Source organism: Rhinichthys klamathensis, unplaced genomic scaffold (assembly GCF_029890125.1).
Source record: "Rhinichthys klamathensis goyatoka isolate OS25496 unplaced genomic scaffold, OSU_Roscu_1.1 h1tg000115l_1, whole genome shotgun sequence".
NCBI classification, from domain to species: Eukaryota; Metazoa; Chordata; class Actinopteri; order Cypriniformes; family Leuciscidae; genus Rhinichthys; species Rhinichthys klamathensis.
In genome coordinates, this window is record NW_026606652.1 from 32875 (window position 1) to 52500 (window position 19626).

General features: G+C 35.7%; 1 protein-coding gene across 1 annotated transcript in view; it reads left to right on the top strand.

Annotated features, from left to right (window-relative positions):
* The first annotated feature begins 407 nt into the window (after positions 1 to 407).
* The window catches only part of lmbrd1 (LMBR1 domain containing 1), a 109107-nt gene continuing 89888 nt past the window's right edge, over positions 408 to 19626 (top strand). The window contains exons 1-3 of the mRNA XM_056254885.1: positions 408 to 526; positions 2570 to 2746; positions 10279 to 10342. Of these exons, the coding sequence (XP_056110860.1) occupies positions 419 to 526; positions 2570 to 2746; positions 10279 to 10342 (349 nt within the window). The 5' untranslated portion in view covers positions 408 to 418. The remainder of the gene's footprint in view (positions 527 to 2569; positions 2747 to 10278; positions 10343 to 19626) is intronic.

Here is a 19626-nt window from a genome sequence, read left to right on the forward strand (position 1 = left end):
TATAATTAACATTCACACTGCTAATTGCATAATTTCAAAGTTTTGGACCAAAAATCTTTAGGCTGGACTGGCTAGTTAATATTCAATATATTTAACAAATGTTCACATGCAGGATTAAAAACAGAACAGGAATGAAAGTTAAAATATCACATATAAAAAAGAAAGACGACAAAAACACCCCTCCCCCACAAATAATCAGTTTGGCTCATGAACTGATTATTTATTTAAAAACACATTTATTTACATTGACATTGACATATTTACAAAATGTTCTAACGTGTTCAGTAGCTAATGTGAAGTCATGAAATCTAAGTCTCATTTAAGTAGGCTATGTATTAAAATATCAATGTAAAAATCTTCAGTTTGTTTTGTATTTGACCCAGTCCTCCGCAGTGTGTTGTGTGACGTTACCAGTCACATGGTGCGCGTCAGCTGTGTTGCAGGAAGTGAAGCAGTCATGGCGACTCCTGTAGCTTTACTCTCTGAATCTGTGCTCGGATGGTCTATTTTCACTATCGTTTTACTGGTGAGATACATAAATTATACGCTATAACTTTTATTTACTTGTATTATATTGTTAAACGCGGTATTTCCGCGTTTCTATCACGTGCTATACTGGTTTGTAGCTTGATATGTATCATACTGTCACGCCGCACTTAGTTATATACGTCATTTTATAATCCTGTTTATGTTTACAGTTAGAGGCTTTTTGGCAGGTTTTACTAAAATTTTACACTATACTGTTTTACTAGAGGTAACACTTAATTTTCCAAGTACAAGTACATGTGTTGTTGATATAAAAACATTTTTACGTCTAACATTTAACGTTAATCGTATTATCCTATTGTATGTCCACACAATTACATGTGAAACTAATTTCTAAGCCTTAATTGATTTGATTTTACAGTTCTTAGTATTTCAAATGTGAATATGTTACATCTCAGAGTCAGAGTCAACTATAAGTATTTGTTCCCCCCCTAAAATCATAAACACTGTCAGTGATTTTTGCTGTTGTGTTTGTTTGAGGCAGGACTTTCTGTTTAGTGACCAATGGCTGAAAGGAGGAGTGTTCAGGAAACTTTACAAATAGTCATTATCTTTTGCAATTTCATTTAGTGGCAGAGAAATAACACACCTCAACTTTAAACAATTAGTTTTTATCCTGTCTGGTCGAGGTGTTTAATTAAAGTGGCTTCTATGCCTTAATTTTCTAATTAAAATGCAGCCTGCTCAAGTTTAACACGTGTAAAGAGAGGAGTATTTCCCATTTGTTTGGAACATCCTGATTTAAATGCAAAGCGTTGGGTCATTATCTGACCAACAATTCAGGCAGAATCTAATACGCATAGTGGCTCTTAATTGATCCTGTTTGAAAATAGCATCCCGTAATCACAAGCTCTTTTTAGTGGTGTCCTGAGAGCTTATAGAGGATGTGTTTGGAATACAACCTTTCACTCTCATGCAAGTTCCTCCTAAAATTTGGACTCTATTTATGTTTTTTTTAATGAGATGCAATGTAATGCTTTTCAGAGACAACAGTCTCAGAGACTTCTAAAGCTGTAGGCAGGATTTTTCTTTTCTTTCTAGGTGAGGAGCTATTGGTTGCTAGATCAGAATTGCAGTACAGAAGCACACAAGTTATCGGCTTGAAACAGAAGTTGCGATTGACTTTCCTATTCCCTATTGTTATGTATATCCGGGTAAAACGGCTTCCCGAACAAGAAAAGATGTAGGGCGGGACTTGATTTTGTCAATCGTGCTGATCTCATGTGAGTGTCAGGCTTTCCTGTCCTCGCATCAGTAAACAGGTTATCAGAGAAGAGATGCCACTGCAAAAGGGAGGGGAATTTTTTTTGATTTAAGATTATGAAGGCACATGAAAAAAGGCCCATATTTAAAAACAAAACAAAAACAATGACGAGCATGGATGAATCATTTATAATAAGTAGCCTATTGCAATATTCCATAAACAAGAATATATGAATTGTCAATTTTAATTTAATGGTGAGTTTAAGGTGGGTTTGTGTTATGTGAAAGCCAACTGTCCTATATAACACACATCGGTTTGACACCATAGAGATTTAGGCCTTTTAAAACAGTGACACACAAATTAATTGAATTAAATAAATAAAATAAAATTAATTAAATAAATTGTCACAAATATCAGGCCTTAGGCTAAATAAACAAGATTTTCTTTTCACGAACATGGCTTGAGAGTACAGATTGACATATAAGTAAGTTAGCAGTTCTTAAATTTTTATTTTATTTCATGTACTTTTGTTTTCAACATTTTTTGTGGAAGTTTGTATGATTATGATTTTAAAAACTGAAAGAAAGTTTTATTTTTAGTATACTTTATTGATAAGGCTTTATGACTAGTCAATATCATACATTAGAAGTCATACATAAAAAAAATAAAAAAAACGTCTTAAAGACATTTTTTATATTTAAGTTATATTTGTGTAAAAATCTCATTTCAAACATTTAATCATAAGTAATCATGAAACTGGTGGTACTGTGTTTAGCATTATTTTGCTGCACATCTCATCTTGTCCCCCTGTATCTTCAGGTCATCGTGGCCTTCTGCTGGGTTTACATTCGGAAGTATCAGAGCCGGCAGGAGAGCGAGGTTATCTCCACCATCACGGCGATATGTGCTCTGGCCATTGCCCTCATCACATCGGCTCTTCTTCCTGTGGATATCTTCCTAGTGTCCTTTATGAAGTATCCCAATGGCACTTACAAGGTAACCATATTCCCGTACATGATAACTCGCATCTGTGCTTGATTCAATCCTGTTGTAGCTACATTATTCCAGGTGTGACAGATAAACCTGTCTTGCATTGTTTAAATGCAACATGAAATCCAATTTACTTTCTTATTAAAGTCACAGTGCGTTATATTATTAATCACTGTGTTATTATAAAGATAGAAATAGTTTTTTTTGCTTCTTAAATAACTTTATTTTTTCTGATAAAAAATAAATAAATAATAATAATTTGTTACATTTATATAGCACTTTTCTGGGTACTCAAATTGCTTTACATGGAAGGGGGAGTCTGATGTAAACAGCTGTGCTGCCTGGAAAGAATGGTATTAAAGTGGTCATATGATGCTATTTTAAAAGCTCATTGTTTTGTTTATTGGGTGTAATGGAATCGATCAACCTGCTTTAATATTATTTATTTATTTATTTATTTACACATACTGTAGGCCTACATTAGTGCAGCTCCTCTATTCCCTACAAAACCCCTCCTTCCGAGTGCTCTGATTGGCCAGCAGACCCAGTGCGTTGTGATTGGCCAAACACCTCATGCATGTGCCGGAAATGTAACAGCCCTTACCATAATCACGATCTTCAGCTTTAAAGGATTAGTTAGTTCACCAAGAAATGAAAATGATGTCATTATTTACTCACCCTCATGTCGTTCCAAACCTGTAAGACTTTCATCTTCGGAACACAAATCCTTTTAATAAAATCTCAGTGATTTCTGTCCCCCCATTGACAGACTACGGAACTACCACTTTGATGCAAAAAATATGTCGTTTAGTCCAAATTTTCTGAAGAGACATGATCACTTATACACTGAGCAGATTAAATTTAGGCGTTGACATTGATGTTGTGTTTGCTTTAAATGCGTTGCTAATGCCATTTAAATGGACTGCATTTATATAGCGCTTTCACAGACCCAATGGCCACCAAAGTGCTTTACATATTGCCTCACATTCACCCAATCACTCACTCATTCATACACCGACGGTGTAAAATTAGACGGTGAACATTTCATGTTCTCGTTCATGGTTCATTTGTCCATTATTCAAAACCAAAGAGACTGAGAGCTCTGCACAATAAGTGATTTGGATGAATTGCATGAATGGTAGTTTACTTTCACCACTTGTGAATTCAATGGCATTTCTTGTTGCACTTTTTCCTAAAACATTCCATGATGCAGTCAATTACAATATGACGCAGAGATCAATACTTCAGGTTTGAGTTCATAGACTGAATTGAACACATCTTTTTTTTTTACGTTGAGACTTAAATGGTCTAATGAGACAGTGGTTACTATGGCAACTGAATGGCGTAATTAATGTAACCACATGCCCACCATTCTTCCTTCCGGATAATGAATAATTAAGCATAGAATTACCTTCTCTGACATGAGATCTTTAATGAGTGCTTCACTTAGAAGAACTTCCGTGAAACTTTGTTCCTACTTTGCATACTACAGTATATTATAATACCTTTTAAAATCTGGATGTTCATTCACTTTCTCGTATGGGAAAAGCACCTCTGCATACTATTTCCTTTTGTGTTCCACGGAAAAATGAAAGTCAGAGGTTTAAACCTTGAGGTTGAATAACTTTTCATTTTTAGGTGAACTGTCCCTTGAATTGGAGAGCAAGGGCCTGAGACTTTTAATTCCAGTATTTCTATTTGATTGATTACAACTTATTGATGTCCTTACAAAACACATAGAATGTGGAATAGAGCCTGAGCATGAGGCTATTTCCATTGTCCAATAGTCAAACATGTTTTGACTATAAGTAGCGAGCCTGTTGTCCCACAAAACGGTTGATCTTTGAATGAACACATTAGAAATATTACAGAACACACCGGTAGTATTTTCCCCTGGCTGTGTAAAACACTACTCAAGTGTGTGTTGGGCAGAATAAATTGAGATCTGCAGACAGTGCTGGCCTAGTTTTCATTTGAGATAATGATCAGCCCTAGGATTGTTAAAAAGGTCTTGTAGAGGTCAAGACAAGATTTGACTTTATCAGAGTTACACAAGATTCATTACTGGTTTAATTTCGTTAATTGGAAGTTAAGGGTTTTGAAGTGTTCTGAAGAAGACAGACTTGCTCGATCATATCAGAGATCATCTGTCGAGGCGGAGGAGGTTAACCTAAAGAGATTCCCAGTATCGGGTTAATTAGATCTCTGATGAAGCCACTGATCTTTCTGTACCACACTTCTTTGAAACACTTTACAATTCATAGATTATCTTGAGTTGTAGAGCTCTGTAGCGTAATATAGTGAATAGATCGGCACTGTACACCAAAGTTATGTAATCGTTATATTGTATACTGAAATAGCAGTTCAAAAATATGTAATTATTAGGCCTTTTAGTGTTTGCTCATATAAAGTTAGAGATGTAAACAAAACTTAGGTTCACTTTCCTGCAGAAAGTTTATTCCTCCAACATTGATCAAACTCACCTGTCTGTAAATTTCATGTAATCCTGTAGACCTTTGGTGCGACTGAAATCGCATACTGTCTGAGTAGGTGCTACATTCAAATTTTTATTTACTTTGCTACTGTTTGTATTATCAGGGTGTCTAAACTCTGTCCTGGAGGGCCACTGTGCTGCAGAGTTTAGCTCCAACTTGCCTCAACACACTTGCCTGGAAGTTTCTAGTATGGGTGAATTGCGTTTTTGCACCCTTGAAGGGCACGTCATTTGTAGGCATGTTCCAAACGAAAGTGAACTGAATCCCCTTCCACAATTTCGTTAGTGAAGGGAATATGTAATGGTCTCTTCAGGGAAGTAATTTAGTCATTTCTGGTCATGTTCTGGCTTTTGGAATGAGTCGGCCATATGTTCACTTCCGATTGGAATTTGTCAAGACAGACCTAGATTAGCTGGTTCAGGTGTGTTTAATTGGGGTTGGAGCTAAACTCTGCTGGACAGTGACCCTCCAGGAGGAGGATTTGGACTGCCCTGTTCTATATAGTATGAATATGGGTAGTATGAATAAAATTCAGATGTACTACATCTACCATGTTGCTACTGTCACATGACCTACTAACGTCAGTTGCGGCGCGGATGTTTTAGTTCATCCGTGTACTTTTCGCCTATGTTTTTTCAATGCTATGTATGTAGGGAAGTGTTCGCTTTTGGACGCAGGGTATGATTAGCTTGTTCAGTTGTGTTTAATTGGGGTTGTAGCACAACTCTGCAGGAAAGTGAACCTCGAGGGTCAGAGTTGAGTAGCCCTGCCCTAACCCAAAGTATATGGGTTATGCACAACAAAATTTAGAATTAGGTAAAACAGGTTGCATCTCTTCTGGTTCAGGTCTTTTGTATGTGCTGCTTTAAATATAGAGCTGTTTTACTCAAGATGCCAACAAAAGCTGCTACCTGGTAAAGAGAAGTGTGCACTTCACTCACGCGATCAGCACCGCGGGTTAGATTTTCAATACCGGTTCACAGTGAATGAATGCAGTGAACTCCATCTTTGGATGTGCTGAGTGTAGCGTGCATGTGGGAACCCAGTTAAGCATTTTTTCACATTTGCATTGTTGACGATTACAGCATTTCACTAGATTTGTAATGAGACTCGTTTGTAAACTTTAAATAAAAGCCCACGGGTTTATCTCTTGCATGTATAGAAATTAGAACGAATTATGAAAGTTTCATTTATTTTTCAGTGCATTTGTTTTACAATATATGGCTATTACTGTCATAGGAATAATAGGGCTGTCAAACGATTAATCACGATTCATCGCATCCAAAATAAAAGTTTGTGTTCACTGTTTACATAATATATGTGTGTGTACTGTGTATAATTATTTTGTATATAAATGCACACATGTATATATTTAAGAAAAATATGTTATTTATATATAAAATGTTTATATTTATAAAAAATATACACTATATATAGGCTTCATTCAGTCTATATACAGTACATGCAAATATTTCTTAAATACACATGCATGTGTGGGTATTTATGTATTGAAATAATTATACACAGTGCACACACATATTATGTAAACACAAACTTTTATTTGGGATGCGATTAATAGACTGAGACACTATATCACAACTAAAAAGAGGTTTGAGTCGCCTTTAAAGTTCAGATACAAGTCAATGCACAGACTTTTTCTTTTTGAACACTGAATATGGGTTGGAGCTCTCAATTTTGAACTCTCAAAGTGCACCAAATTGACGAATTTAACTTTAAAATGTACAAAATTCGGAAAGACTGTAACCGATGTCCATCGCTTATGCAGATTGATATCTAAAAGTTTTTTCTTCTTCTCACTAACATTTGGGTATTAAAATGGAATCAAATGCCATCAAAATAACTAGCTAGGTTACCTTAAAGTCCCCATTTAGTCAATAATTTTATCACCTAAAACTCGTTTCAAGGAGAAAATACTCAGAAATGGTGTTGACTTATGAATTTACGCATGGTTGGTCTTAAAGCATATTAAAAACAACACATAGACATATAAACAATAGTGGCGAGCAGGACGAGGCCGAGGGCCGTGAGAGAACGGCGCGAGCCCGGTGGCGTGATGGCTGATGAGCGACACCTGCGCGTCGCACCAGTTTCGTATCTCTCACGGAGGAGTGGGGGCATAAAAGGAGGATCGACGATCGTGAAGGACGAGAGAGAACCAGGCCTGGATTGTTTTATTTGATGTTTTTTTTTATTAATCGTGGCGGCACTATTCCGTGAGGGACTGCCGTCTTTACTTTCATTTTGTGTTTACTTATTTATTAAAGTTTTTGAACGTTCGCCGGTTCCCTCCTTCTCACAACAACACACTACACACACTATTACAACAACATTGAAAGCTGGACTTTAAAAGTCCATAGATATTTCTGGCAGTGCATACTGGCGTTAACACTTTCTCCGTCAAACTGGTGCGATGAGACCTGTTTTCTTCTGTTTAATGTGAAGCCTATTAAACTTAATTTGTGCAACGAACATGAATGATATCTCAATTGTGCGACTTGTTGAGTAGAGTTGTGTGTTACTTATCTTAAGCGATGGATAGATTTGGATTGAAATAGGGTCCCACCGTAGAAGCCCTAGAATATCCCAGAAATTCGAAGCTCTGCATATCGGCTTGTGTAAGACACCTTTGCCCTTGTTAAAGACCACAGAATAGTATTTATTCGAACTGTTCTAGGAACATTGCAACAGATTCTGATGAAATACGCTCACCCAAATGGGTGGGAAAATGACGTTTGATAATCGTTCTGAAGCTCCCTGTGATTCACGTTGCATAATAAATCAGGCAGACAGGTGCTTTTTGTTGTAGGAGGTTGAGATGGAAGGAGCCGTCAAGTCTTGGATAAACACGCAAGATTATGGCAGCGATCTCCTTGGCTCCGGCCCTCCGGTAATCCGTTTTTCTGATGTGACGATCAAATGTATCTCTCTTCCTCCAGTCGGGTAAGCTGGCTTAATGGGCAGAGGAACCTTCTCGTCTAAACATCTTCTTAATGCAGCCTGTGCACGTAGGACTCTGTAGGTTTATTTCTGTTTCTCTGCCCTAAAGAGATTACAGCAATGATTGACAGGCCTGGGTTTCACTAATGAGGATGCGCTCTCGAACGTTAAACTTGTAGCGGTGCTGGAGTTATTAGATACATTGTTGTTAAATCAGGCTTGTTTTATTCTATAGATCTTTGTTATTCTGTGGGTGTTTTTTTAGAAACTCACAAAGCTGATCTGCTTAAACCAGGAGACAGATTTATGACACCTACAGAGGCCTCAAGAAGTATTTGGACACTTAAAAGACACTTTTTTTAAAATGTGTTGACTCATTTTGTCGTAAAATCCACCCCCCGCCCTTTTTTTTAAATAGGCAAAATAGGCTTTTATAAAGTCACAGATATGACTGGTAAAAGTGGCATTTATTTTAAAGAATGACACCCACTTTTCACACATAACATTTCACAAAAGCTTTTATTATATAAATACAAAAATTCAAACAAATGTGTTATCTAATGCAGTGACATTTTAAGTGTGAATTGATTGGCCTCTGTACACTACCATTCAAAAGTTTGGGGTCAGATAGTTTTTTTTTTTTTAAAAGAAATTAATACTTTTATTCAGAAAGGATACATTCGATTGATCAAAAGTGTCAGTCAAGACATGTATAATGTTATAGAAGGTAACATTAGCCAAACGCTAATCATATCAATTACACAAAACGCATTGTCATTCTGATGTTTCGACTTGTATACGAGTTGACCAATTGGATCTCTGAACTCGTGTGAGTGAGTGGAGGCGGGGCTAATTTGCATATTCACGGCTTCACGTATTAAATGAGCAAGGGTGTAGAGTTACATTCAAGCTATTTTAAGGCATGAATAAAGATTTTTCACATGAAAAAAATTTAAATATGTAATTTTGGTGATAAGATTATTTACTACAGGCCAGGGGGACTTTAAATAAATCTTAAAAGCCTTTGAAAATTCGATCAAATATGTTCTAATTGTTGTCAGATATTCCAGCTATAAATTTCTCTGTGTGAGTGTGATCTTTATAAAAGGATTGTCTAATAATCACAAGTAATTGGGAACGCTATTGCAATTCATAGGTCAACATGCATAGGAACGTCGATCATTATATGCATCATTTGTGATAAAATATCAATAAGCTAACCTATGTCTTGACCTGTTTAGATTTGTAAGGGCCGACAGCAAGTTCATTTTGATCCAACATGGGAATTATGTTTTTCTAGTGCTCGTGTAGCAATTATGGGTTTGCTCTTTTGGCATGATGAAACGTTGAGTTATGAATGCAGGATGGAGTTCATTGAGACCGAGAGCGATAGAGGGAGAGAGAGAGAGAGAGAGAGAGTGATTTACTGCGGCAGGGCAGACAGCAATTCTCTCTGGCATTTGGATCTACTCTGAGAACCTGTGAGTCATCAAAGTGTCAGGTCACGTTTTTGATGGAATCTCTGACACATTGGGAATAAAAAACAGTGCGCTTGGAGAGCCTCTTCTTTGTATCACCAGTGTCCCATGGCACCATTTTAAGTCCTGTCATAAAAATCATGTTTCACCTCACTGTATAGAACAAGATATTTGTTGGTCATGTTTTTATCCTTTGAGATTCACATCCTGCATCATATATTGTGCTGCATTGTTTGTGTATCTTGTAGGGCTGTCAATTTAACACATGGATTTAGTATTATTACTTTAATACAAACATAAAAAAATAATGCAATTAATCATACCACCTGACTCCTAATAAACAATGTTTGATGATTGGAAATAAAACAATTTATCAACATTTGAAGCCAGTTTTATGTTTATTTTTTAATTTTGAGCATATGCTGAGAAAATATGAATTTTTTAATATTCATATTCTATTGTGGTTAATGAATCAGCAGTAATGTATTTAATAAACTGACAGCCCTATAGCATCTTGTGTCTTCTGAAGAATTGGATCTATATTGATGTGATTGAATGTATGCCAGTGCATTTCATATTTTTCTGACTTTGTTTTTTGTAAATCCAGGAATGGGCGGCAAACAATGAGACGAGACAGCAGATTGAAGCCACCGTTTTGTACGGCTACTACAGTAAGTACTACATGACACTGTTCTGGTGCAGTAAATTCAATTTTTTCTTACCTTGCGTTTTAGAAAGTGTACTGTTCGTATTCCTTCATCATCTGCTGCCCTTATTGTTTGGGTTTCATTGTGGAAGCCGGCACAGTCCAGTCTGCAGCTCGTTGTCCATTGACTTGGGTTATAAATTACGGGATGCTCATGATCTGACATCAGCCTACAAAAGCTGGCAGTTAAGTCGCTGGACGGTTTTATTTGTGCGAAACCGTCTTGGTCAAATCAAGCTAAAGTGAGTGCAGTTTTCGGCTGAATAAATCTCTTGTCTGCGAGGGTAAAAAAACGCATTAGTCAGTGACCTTTTCCGTGAACAAGGTCGGAAGGACTCAAGAACGTGGTTAAACGCATCTTTTTTGGAACCGCATCCTCTCTTTATGACTTCATAGCATTAAATATATCTCAGTGACATGCATGCACACTTTAATTGAGTCCTCCATTGCTTCCACTTTAAATAATATCTTTTAGGAATGCTGGAAGCTGGGACAAGGTAACATAAAATTGAGTTATGGCACAGTAGCTTGATTATCATTTGAATTTGCATTTTGCAAACAGATGCTGCGCAGAACAGGCCGTCAGTAGTAGAGCGGCACGGCGTCTGTTGAGCAGTGCCAAATGCGCTAGAGACAAGCTGTCAGCCAATACAAACCAGCCAATCAAAAAGCATCACTTCCATCGTCAGAAAAGCATCAGAAGATTAACGATGACAGTGCAGGTAGACACGCCGCAAACCCCCTGTCCAGCTGTCGGCCTGTGTTCTCCAAGAACGAAACAAGAAATCTCAAAATCGATTAGATATACTTTGACAACAAAACTTCTGTTTTCAGGAGAACTTTGGAGTGATTTGTATCAGAACATAATGGAGCTCTGAATTAGCTTTATGCTGTTTTTGTACATTCGCATTTACAGTAATATTTCTGAGTGAATATATTCAGTGTGAAACATCAATTGAGATTTGATTGGATCAGGAAAAGTACAGTATTATAATATTAATGGTACACATCTAGGCATACATTGCTAGTGCTCATGATTATGGTTAGGGGTTTGATACTTTTGACTTTTGACCAATAAGCAATCACAACCACCCAGAACACCCTATCAAAGTGTTAAGAACACTGCACAGTTCAGCTCACATAAAGTTCAGCTCACATAAATTTTTCATAAAATTCTAAAATCTAGTTGTTTAAAAGGATAGTTCTGTAGTTTGTACTCATGTCGTTCCAAACCAATGACTTTATTTCTTGTGCGGAACACAAAAGAAGATATTTTGGAAAAAAAAATATATAATAAGTCACTGATTTTCATTTTATGCACAAAAACTGTTGAAACATTCTTCAAAATATGGCGTTTTGTCTCTTTATTTAATCAGCACAGCCTTGGTATTGTCAGCAGAACAGAAAAGTTATTCCAGAATCAAAACAAGTTATTGCATTTTGAAGAAAGTCATTAGGATTATGATAACAACCATTTTTTTTCCCCTTTAAAAAAATGAATTGTGCACAATGAGACCAAGGACTTGGATCCTTGGACTAAAACCTCTTTAGATTAGCAGCTTAAAATAGTCTGATCTCAAACAGTGGAGCTGAAACATTATGCAAAAATCTTTTTCTTTTCTAGTTTTTACCTTATTTTTTGCTGTAATTTATTGATTGAAAAATCCTAACGTTTTCAGCTTTCAAATCGTATGGAGTTATATGTCTAGTTTATGAAGAAAAGTAAAAAAATTATATGAAACAAAGCAATTGCCTGCCAGCTGTACATTTTGGGTTAAAGGGTTACTTCAATAATGAAACTGTTAAATAGATGTGATTCTACCGGTAGACATTGAGAATATGAATTCCAAAATGAAAGCCCATAAACTGCGTTTTATTAAGACAAATTCCACAGAACACTCGTTCATACTGTCCTTTTAAACCCACAACTCTGTGTTGTTTAACACTATTCTTATGATGTCCTCCCCATGCTTTGTTTCCCATGATGCAACTCTTTTCCCTTTGCCGTGGCATCTACAAAGGGTTTGATTGCTTCATTTCTGGGTTTTCTGGAAGATCAGGGGTTGTACCATGCTGACTATTCTCAAAGAGACGAGAGAATGCTTTATTTGTACTTCTGAAAAAAAAAAAAGAAATTTGAAAAGAAAAGGAAACCCCACTGTTCGAGTGATTCTGGTGTGCTGTGTGGTCCTCTGTGCAGGCATCATGCGTGGAGGTGGAATAGATGAAAAAACGAGATACTGGTGACTTTGAGTTTGCGGAGAGATGGCTGTCTGATGGTGTGTGTGATTATGACTAACACGGCCTCAGCTGCAGAACGATCTGTTCACTAGAAAGATGGTTATAGGGGGCAAATACATGGGCTTTGAAGACCTGTGTGTGGTAGGGGTTTGAGTAGATGTGAACGCTGTAGAGTTATACTTGTGTGTGCTGTGTTACGTCTGAGTCATTTAAAAGACGGGTGTTGGGAAGCTAACTTTTAAAGTAAATTTCTGTAAGAAAGACTTAATACAGCTTTTCAGACAAAGAATATATTTAAGTTAACCTAAATTACTTTGTGTACTTAAGATACATTAATAGAAATCAATATCTTATTATAGATATTCTAAACACGTGACGGGAACTTGGCAAGTTACAACGCTGCTTTTAAGCTTATGGCCTTCTATCATCAGGCATTTATTCATTTAGCAGATAGTTGCATATGTTCATGGAGCAGATGACAAAGCAAATTCATCAATATAATTTTTTTCAGTAAAAAGAGTGTGTATGTATATGTGTGTATACACACACACACACATATATATATATATATATATATATACACACATGCTTATATTAAACAATATATGTAATATTTAAAATACAAACATATTTAAAATAAATTATACACATAATTATACACAACATATATAAATTTTATATATATATATATATATATATATATATATATATCATTTATATATGTTATGTGTATAATTATGTGTAAAAGTAATAGTTTTAGTAATATTTCTTTAATATTTGTTTAATTTATTGGTATTTTATACATGTTTCAAAAATATTATTTGATATTTGTACAATATAAGTGGTCTAAAATTAATGGGAAAACCATTTGATTCAATCTATTGTCCTTTTAAAATAGAAACAAAACCTATACCACTAGCAGGTAAAATAATACATATTTTTAAAAGAATACGTTTGTAATACATTTTGATTTAAGTATACATTTAAAGGTTCAAAATGCTCAGTAGCAGATGTTTGAGTTTGTGCACAAATGTGGACACGAATGGTATATTTCCTGCATGGAATGACTCGTGTGCAGTTTCCTGTATTTTCATATTCAACATGCTACAGTCATTGAGAGTGCAGGGCTTTATTCAGCGGAGATGTGCTGTTTGCTTTTGCATTCCTGATGACAAATGTTTGTCTTTCTTTTCGTTTGCTCTCGAGCTCATCCCGTTGTCCTCTCGGGGATGGACTCGGAGAAGAACAACTGTCTCATCCAGAGAAACGCAAGCCAAGCAGCAGGAGTAGGAATAAAACCAAATTTGAATCTTTTTGCAAAAAAAAGTGTGGTGTCAACGCCTCTCAAGAGCTCATCCAGAAAAGTGCCTTTGTTCTCTGAAAAAAAGATGCCACTCGCTGTTTTTCCCACCAGCCGCCATTAACACTCAGCCATCTGAGCTTGGGGGTATATTTGCATTAAAATCTAACAGTAATTAATAGATGGTCCTCAATCAATAGCTGCGTCTCGCAAGCTGCTCCTGCGGTCTCTCACACACAGGTCGTTATACTGCGATTAAGGAATGTATGTATTGTTTTCTCCATGGACATAACTGCAGTGCCTCAAACGGAATGATCCTGCTGCTTTTTTTCCCTTCCTCTTGGTGGCATTTTTGCTCTGCTGCAGTTCTTGAATTAGTCGCATTGATTGCGGCCCCCCCTCCCATCTCCGCATCATGTGCAGAAGAGATTTCCCAGCAGCCTGTAGGTGGAGATCAAGCTCCATCTATCACAGCAAAAGCCGAATCCATTGCATTTGAGGAGACTGGCAGGTCAAAGCCTCAAAGGCTTCTTTACAAAGCCGAATCTGAGATCCCTGTCCGCCCATGTCTGTGCAAACGGAATAATTACAGCGCTAACTTTATCTCGGTGTGTGGAAATCACCACAGACTTGTCCTGGAGGAGGAAAAGATGGCTTTCTTCTAAAGTAGTTGGACTCTACAGGCTTGGTTGTAATTATTGTATTGTGGTGCATTGTCAGGTGCACAAATATTCAGCATTTTGTGAGAGGCGTAATTCGTATCCCAACGTGAAGCCCTCTAAAAATCAACTGACATGCTAAACAGCCCCTTCAAGAGCTTTTTTTTTTTTTTGCTTGTTACCAGCCGCTCCGTTTTAATCAAACTCTGCAGTGCTGTGTCATGTGTTACGCTGGAAATGGGGTTGTGCTTTGTGTAAGACAACACTTTAGCTGTAATCATGTGACGGCTTTCAAACCCTGAAACATCTTGGTTCAGCAAATCTGACAATGAACTTCATAAATCCTAGAGGAAGTCTACATTTGCTCGTATATGTGTACAGACAGCTCTTTTCCTGGTCTTTTATGAAGTGTAATCTTTTTAAAGTCTCTTTTAAAGGGTGGCATCATACATTTATACAAATTTTCCCATGTTGCAGGCTGAAACCCTCAGAGCCCTCTAAATAAGTAAATGAGTGGATTTTATTATGTTCTATGTGTTCATCTGTACATTCGAGGGCTGATGTTTACATATGCAGTCCAATTAATATTCACACATTCACTAACCATGAGAATGCATGAATTTGGGAGTATATTGTGCGCAGATACTTTCATCTATCTATCTATCTATCTATCTATCTATCTATCTATCTATCTATCTATCTATCTATCTATCTATCTATCTATCTATCGTTCTATCTATCTATCGTTCTATCGTTCTATCGTTCTATCGTTCTATCGTTCTATCGTTCTATCTATCTATCTACCGTTCTATCGTTCTATCTATCGTTCTATCTATCTACCTATCGTTCTATCATTCTATCTACCGTTCTATCTATCTATCTATCGTTCTATCTACCGTTCTATCGTTCTATCGTTCTATCTACCGTTCTATCGTTCTATCTATCGTTCTATCTATCGTTCTATCTATCTACCGTTCTATCTATCGTTCTATCTATCTATCGTTCTATCTATCTATCTATCTATCTATCTATCTATCTATCGTTCTATCGTTCTATCTATCGTTCTATCTATCTATCGTTCTATCTATCTATCTATCTATCGTTCTATCGTTCTATCTATCGTTCTATCTATCTATCGTTCTATCGTTCTATCGTTCTATCTATCTGTCTACCGTTCTATCTATCTATCTACCGTTCTATCTATCTATCTACCGTTCTATCGTTCTATCTATCGTTCTATCTATCTACCGTTCTATCTATCGTTCTATCTATCGTTCTATCTATCTATCGTTCTATCTATCTATCTATCTACCGTTCTATCTATCTACCGTTCTATCTATCTATCTATCTATCTATCTATCTATCTATCTATCTATCTATCTATCTATCTATCTATCTATCGTTCTATCTATCGTTCTATCTATCGTTCTATCGTTCTATCGTTCTATCGTTCTATCGTTCTATCTATCTATCTATCTACCGTTCTATCTGTCTATCTACCGTTCTATCTATCTATCGTTCTATCGTTCTATCTATCGTTCTATCTATCTATCGTTCTATCTATCTATCGTTCTATCTATCTATCGTTCTATCGTTCTATCTATCGTTCTATCGTTCTATCGTTCTATCTATCTATCGTTCTATCGTTCTATCTATCTATCTACCGTTCTATCTATCTATCTACCGTTCTATCGTTCTATCGTTCTATCGTTCTATCTATCGTTCTATCTATCTATCTACCGTTCTATTGTTCTATCTATCGTTCTATCTATATATCGTTCTAACGTTCTATCTATCTATCGTTCTATCTATCTACCGTTCTATCGTTCTATCTACCGTTCTATCTATCTACCGTTCTATCTATCGTTCTATCTATCTATCGTTCTATCTATCTATCGTTCTATCTATCGTTCTATCGTTCTATCTATCGTTCTATCATTCTATCTACCGTTCTATCTATCTATCTATCGTTCTATCTACCGTTCTATCGTTCTATCTATCGTTCTATCTATCGTTCTATCTATCTATCGTTCTATCTACCGTTCTATCGTTCTATCTATCGTTCTATCTATCGTTCTATCTATCTATCGTTCTATCTACCGTTCTATCGTTCTATCTATCGTTCTATCTATCGTTCTATCTATCTACCGTTCTATCTATCGTTCTATCTATCTATCGTTCTATCTATCTATCTATCTATCGTTCTATCGTTCTATCTATCGTTCTATCTATCTATCGTTCTATCGTTCTATCTATCTATCTACCGTTCTATCTATCTATCTACCGTTCTATCTATCTATCTATCTATCTACCGTTCTATCGTTCTATCTATCGTTCTATCTATCTACCGTTCTATCTATCTACCGTTCTATCTATCTATCGTTCTATCTATCTATCGTTCTATCTATCGTTCTATCTATCTATCGTTCTATCGTTCTATCGTTCTATCTATCTATCTACCGTTCTATCTATCTATCTACCGTTCTATCTATCTACCGTTCTATCGTTCTATCTATCGTTCTATCTATCGTTCTATCTATCGTTCTATCTATCTACCGTTCTATCTATCGTTCTATCTATCTATCGTTCTATCTATCGTTCTATCTATCATTCTATCTATCTATCGTTCTATCTATCTATCTATCTATCTATCGTTCTATCTATCGTTCTATCGTTCTATCTATCGTTCTATCTATCGTTCTATCTATCTATCTATCTATCTATCTATCTATCTATCTATCTATCTATCTATCTATCTATCTATCTATCTATCTATCTATCTATCTATCTATCTATCTATCTATCTATCTATCTATCTATCTATCTACCGTTCTATCTATCTATCTATCGTTCTATCTATCGTTCTATCTATCTATCGTTCTATCGTTCTATCTATCGTTCTATCTATCTATCGTTCTATCTATCTACCGTTCTATCTATCGTTCTATCTATCTACCGTTCTATCTATCTATCTATCGTTCTATCTATCTATCTATCTATCTATCTATCTATCGTTCTATCTATCTATCTATCGTTCTATCGTTCTATCTATCGTTCTATCGTTCTATCTATCGTTCTATCTATCTATCTATCTATCTATCTATCTATCTATCTATCTATCTATCTATCTATCTATCTATCTATCTATCTATCTATCTATCTATCTATCTATCTATCTATCTATCTATCTATCTATCTATCTATCTATCTTTCTATCGTTCTATCTATCGTTCTATCTATCGTTCTATCTATCGTTCTATCTATCGTTCTATCTATCGTTCTATCTATCGTTCCATCTATCTATCGTTCCATCTATCTATCGTTCTATCGTTCTATCTATCTATCGTTCTATCGTTCTATCTATCTACCGTTCTATCTATCTATCTACCGTTCTATCTATCTACCGTTCTATCTATCTACCGTTCTATCTATCTATCGTTCTATCTATCGTTCTATCGTTCTATCTATCGTTCTATCTATCTATCGTTCTATCTATCTATCGTTCTATCTATCTATCGTTCTATCTATCTACCGTTCTATCGTTCTATCTATCGTTCTATCTATCGTTCTATCTATCTACCGTTCTATCTATCGTTCTATCTATCTATCGTTCTATCTATCGTTCTATCGTTCTATCTATCGTTCTATCATTCTATCTACCGTTCTATCTATCTATCGTTCTATCTACCGTTCTATCGTTCTATCTATCGTTCTATCTATCGTTCTATCTATCTACCGTTCTATCTATCGGTCTATCTATCTATCGGTCTATCTATCTATCGTTCTATCGTTCTATCTATCGTTCTATCTATCGTTCTATCTATCGTTCTATCTATCTACCGTTCTATCTATCGTTCTATCTATCTATCGGTCTATCTATCTATCGTTCTATCGTTCTATCTATCGTTCTATCTATCGTTCTATCTATCGTTCTATCTATCGTTCTATCTATCGTTCTATCTATCGTTCTATCTATCTACCGTTCTATCTATCTATCGTTCTATCTATCTATCGTTCTATCTATCTATCGTTCTATCTATCTATCTATCTACCGTTCTATCTATCTATCTATCTATCTATCTATCTATCTATCTATCTATCTATCTATCTATCTATCTATCTATCTATCTATCTATCTATCTATCTATCTATCTATCTATCTATCTATCTATCTATCTATCTATCTATCTATCGTTCTATCTATCGTTCTATCTATCGTTCTATCTATCTATCGTTCTATCTATCTATCTACCGTTCTATCTATCTATCTATCTATCGTTCTATCTATCGTTCTATCTATCTATCGTTCTATCTATCTATCTATCGTTCTATCTATCGTTCTATCTATCTATCTATCGTTCTATCTATCGTTCTATCTATCTATCGTTCTATCTATCTATCGTTCTATCGTTCTATCTATCGTTCTATCTATCTACCGTTCTATCTATCTATCTACCGTTCTATCTATCTATCTACCGTTCTATCTATCTATCTACCGTTCTATCTATCGTTCTATCTATCTATCGTTCTATCTATCTATCGTTCTATCGTTCTATCGTTCTATCTATCGTTCTATCTATCTATCGTTCTATCGTTCTATCTATCTATCTACCGTTCTATCTATCTACCGTTCTATCTATCTATCTATCGTTCTATCTATCTATCGTTCTATCTATCGTTCTATCTATCTACCGTTCTATCTATCGTTCTATCGTTCTATCTATCGTTCTATCTATCGTTTTATCTATCTATCGTTCTATCGTTCTATCTATCTATCGTTCTATCTATCGTTCTATCTATCCATCGTTCTATCCATCTATCGTTCTTTCATTCTTAATATCATTCTATCTTTCTGTCTATCGTTCTATCGTTCTTAATATCATTCTATCGTTCTATCATTCTATCATTCTTTCTATCGTTCTATCATTCTTTCTATCGTTCTATCATTCTATCATTCTTAATATCATTCTATCATTCTATCGTTCTGTCTATGTCTATCGTTCTGTCTATTGTTCTATCTGTCTATCATTCTAATGTTCTGTCTATCTG